Consider the following 3320-nt stretch of genomic DNA (forward strand, 5'->3'; position numbering starts at 1 on the left):
TGGTCAAGAAAGAGGAGTTACAAGTTTTTGATTCTCCCCCTATAGAGAGTTTAGCTTTTATTTTTATTGATTTTGATAAGATAAGGGGTTTTGTTCCTCTTGAGAATATTTTTGTGTAATTCATACTAGTAATTATTTATTTCACCAAAAAATATATATAGGTGAATAAGATATGAATATCCAAATAAAAAATAAAATAATATAAAAAATTATGAAAACATATAAAATTAATTTAATTTTATTCTATTAAGGGCGGTGCAATGCTAGTTCTCAATCCACTTTAAAAATTTTAAAATATTTTAAAAAAGTTTATAATTGAACTTAACCATTTAAAATTTAAAATTATATATATGCTAGCCAAAATGTGAACGCATGACTCTTTCATTGACTAACCAGATAAGCTTAGATATCTAAAAGAAAAAAATGTTCAGTTTGCTAAAACAATATATTAATTGAAGTTAATCTAATTTACAAATAATAGATATGGCTGATTTAAACACTTAACCCTATTGAATTAATTTAAATAGAGAAATTAGACATCTTAAGAAATGAAATTCATTTAACAATAATTTAATGCATTTATATATTTTATCACGCCATAATTGTATTTAAGCTATTTTTATTTCGTATTAAAAAAAATCGATATTTTTTATGATGATTTTATTCTAAATTCTTAATAATTGCACATATTCTATTTTGTATGGAGTCTAGTTCCATATTTTCGTACTGTCTGATATTCTCAGCTTAATAATATTTTAATATCAACAATTGAGCGTAAATTACGTCAATATTTATAATAAATGAAATTGGAATAAATTTATCTTCGAATGATTACATCAAAAAATTCAAATACATAAATTGGTAAAATTATACCATTTAACAATAATTTGTTTTATTGACTATGTATAATTTTTTTATTCACAAGGAGAATTTTTATGGTTTCAATTAAATTTAACAACATTTAAAAATGTTACGAATATTCTTATTTTAGGCAGCCGCATCTAATGTGGCTGCAATATTAGACAAGGACATGAAATGTGGTCGGTAGCTAAAGCTAACTTCTGTTGTAGTGTCTTGTTCCCGATCATAGAAAGATTGTAAGGAAAGCCGAGAAACCCAATTGTTGCGGGCTTTTCGTCTTAAGCTTTTCAACTCTTGGTGGCTTTGGGACTTCATGGCGATGGAACTAACGAAGGATTTCAACCGTTGGATGGCGAGTTTCAGGGTGCTTTCCAACATGTTAGCAAAGCAAACTCGAAACCAACCTGGTTCAATGCAATGACATGAAGAACCAGGCGAAATGTTTATTTTAACATGGTAAACAATTTTCTGCCACAGCTCCATTTCGGCTTCGAACGTGTTGGACTTCAAAAGGTGCCTCATGTCGACCCAACAGAACAGCCCGGCATTGCTGTCTAAACACCTAATGCCGGCTTTTTCCAGGCCTGAAACCAGGTCCTTTTGTTGCTTTTGAAGCCTCTTGTGGTTCTCGGACATGTATTCTTTCGTGAACTTCTTGTCGAATAACATGGCAGAGAGTAGATACTGTGTTTGAGAAGAAACGAGGCCGAAACTGGACATTTTAATGGCGGCGGAGACAACGACGGGATCGTTGGAGTAAATAGCACCAACTCGAAAACCAGGAAGACCCAAATCTTTAGAAAGACTGTATACAATATGAACTCTTTCCCAGACTTGAGTTTGATCGAGATTTCGATCTTTTAAAACTTCCATTACACTTACGAAGGATGGAGAGGTGAAAACAGTGCCGGCGTAAATTTCATCGCTGATTAAATGAATTTGTTTGTCTTCAATGAAGTTGATGAGTAAATACAATTCGTCTCTCGCCATTGTCGTCCCCAGTGGGTTAGAAGGGTTGGTGATTAAAACCCCTTTCACTCTCAGCTTCCTTTTTTGAGCTTGTCGATAAGCTTGTTCGATGGCGGGTAAAGTGACTTTGAAGCCATTAGAACTGGTACAATGTATGGGTACTATTTCAACCCCAGTTCGCCACCTCAGATCTCTATCAAAACTATTAAGGGGGGGAGAAAATGATGAATGTATGAGTGAATTACGTATGTTTTCATGCATGCATAAAATAAGGTATAAAGAAAGCAAAAGATATACCCTGGGTAATATGGCGTAGGAAGAAGAAAAGCGTCGCCTTGATCAGCGAGACAAAACATAAGAGTTTCATTGGCGGAGGTTGCACCAGCAGTGAGAACTACATGATTTGGGTCAAAACTTACTTTGTTTCCTCGGATTTCACCCATGAAATCAACCAATGCCTGTTCATCAAAATCATCAATAACCCAAATATTATCTTCTAATATGTTTATGGGATATTTTTTTTAATTAGCTAAGCTTACCCTTTTGAATGCAGGGAAGCCATTATAATCTTGGAAAAGAGCAAGCTCTTTGAATATGGATATCCCATCTCTCTTCAAACCCAGTGCATCTGGGTTTTTCATCAGCCATGGTTCAAGAAGATCCAAGCAGAGCTACAAAAAAGAATGCATTAAGATTTGAGATATCAAACTCAGTTTCAAAAAAGAAAAGAAAAAGAAAATCTCGTTACCTGATTTTCTGCAAGACCCATCTGGATAATACCATTAGGGTTGTTGACTTCATTGTAGGGGTTTTTCTTATATTCCTGCCATCCTAGAAAGTAAGAAGAATCTTGCCCATGAGTGTTACAAGTGGCTCTTCTTGACAATAACCCCATTTTTGGCCTCTTTGAGCTATAGAAAAAAGGACTTAAAAAGCTCTAATATAAGCTCCTGTTTAGATCAATCGTAGCCAAAAGAAAAAAAATAGAGAAAGAGAGGGAAGAAATGTAAGTAATGGTGAGGTCTGCTGCAAATGGAGATATATATACATTGCATAAGGCACCAAAGTTTTAAATTAGGGCCGCTTTTGACTATACTGATTGGAGCTTTATTTAGGATAGAAACAGAGAACTAATAAATGACAGGTTTTTTATGTATTTACCAAACAGCAGATAAGCTAATTATTTTATTTTGGGCATAACAATAAAAGATAATTATATTATAAAATTTTAGAAGATACTCTTTTTACTATTTTTTTATAAAATATTGTAAAAAAGTCTAATAAGGAATTAAGGGGAACAGAAGCGTCCGCCTGCACCCATTAGCTTTTATTTTTATATAATAAATATATTGAATATAAAGAGAAAAATAATTGTTTCTACCACACATCCATTTTCATCTACATTTCTTTTTATACAAATGAGATATGAAAAGGTTACAGAAATCCCAAAAATTAAACACAATTTCTCTTCTTATCAAAATTATTTGTTT

General features: G+C 32.7%; 1 protein-coding gene across 1 annotated transcript; it reads right to left on the reverse strand.

Moving 5' to 3' along the window:
• Positions 1-845: 845 nt before the first annotated feature.
• On the reverse strand, positions 846-2878 carry LOC107915933 (1-aminocyclopropane-1-carboxylate synthase). Its single transcript, XM_016845117.2, has 4 exons — positions 2579-2878; positions 2370-2501; positions 2128-2288; positions 846-2032 (listed from the first exon to the last, which is right to left on the reverse strand). The coding sequence occupies exons 1-4, from the start codon at positions 2723-2725 to the stop codon at positions 988-990; spliced, it is 1485 nt and encodes a 494-aa protein (XP_016700606.2). The 5' UTR covers positions 2726-2878; the 3' UTR covers positions 846-987.
• Positions 2879-3320: the final 442 nt, after the last annotated feature.

The sequence above is a fragment of the Gossypium hirsutum genome, chromosome A10, assembly GCF_007990345.1.
Source record: "Gossypium hirsutum isolate 1008001.06 chromosome A10, Gossypium_hirsutum_v2.1, whole genome shotgun sequence".
Classification (NCBI taxonomy): domain Eukaryota; kingdom Viridiplantae; phylum Streptophyta; class Magnoliopsida; order Malvales; family Malvaceae; genus Gossypium; species Gossypium hirsutum.

Coding starts and splice junctions, on each gene's coding strand:
- LOC107915933 (XM_016845117.2), bottom strand. CDS start 2,725: ATGGGGTTATTGTCAAGAAGAGCCACTTGTAACACTCATGGGCAAGAT. Junction 2,289..2,369: donor GCTTCCCTGCATTCAAAAGG/GTAAGCTTAGCT, acceptor TTTGATGAACAG/GCATTGGTTGATTTCATGGG. Junction 2,033..2,127: donor CCTACGCCATATTACCCAGG/GTATATCTTTTG, acceptor CCCCCTTAATAG/TTTTGATAGAGATCTGAGGT.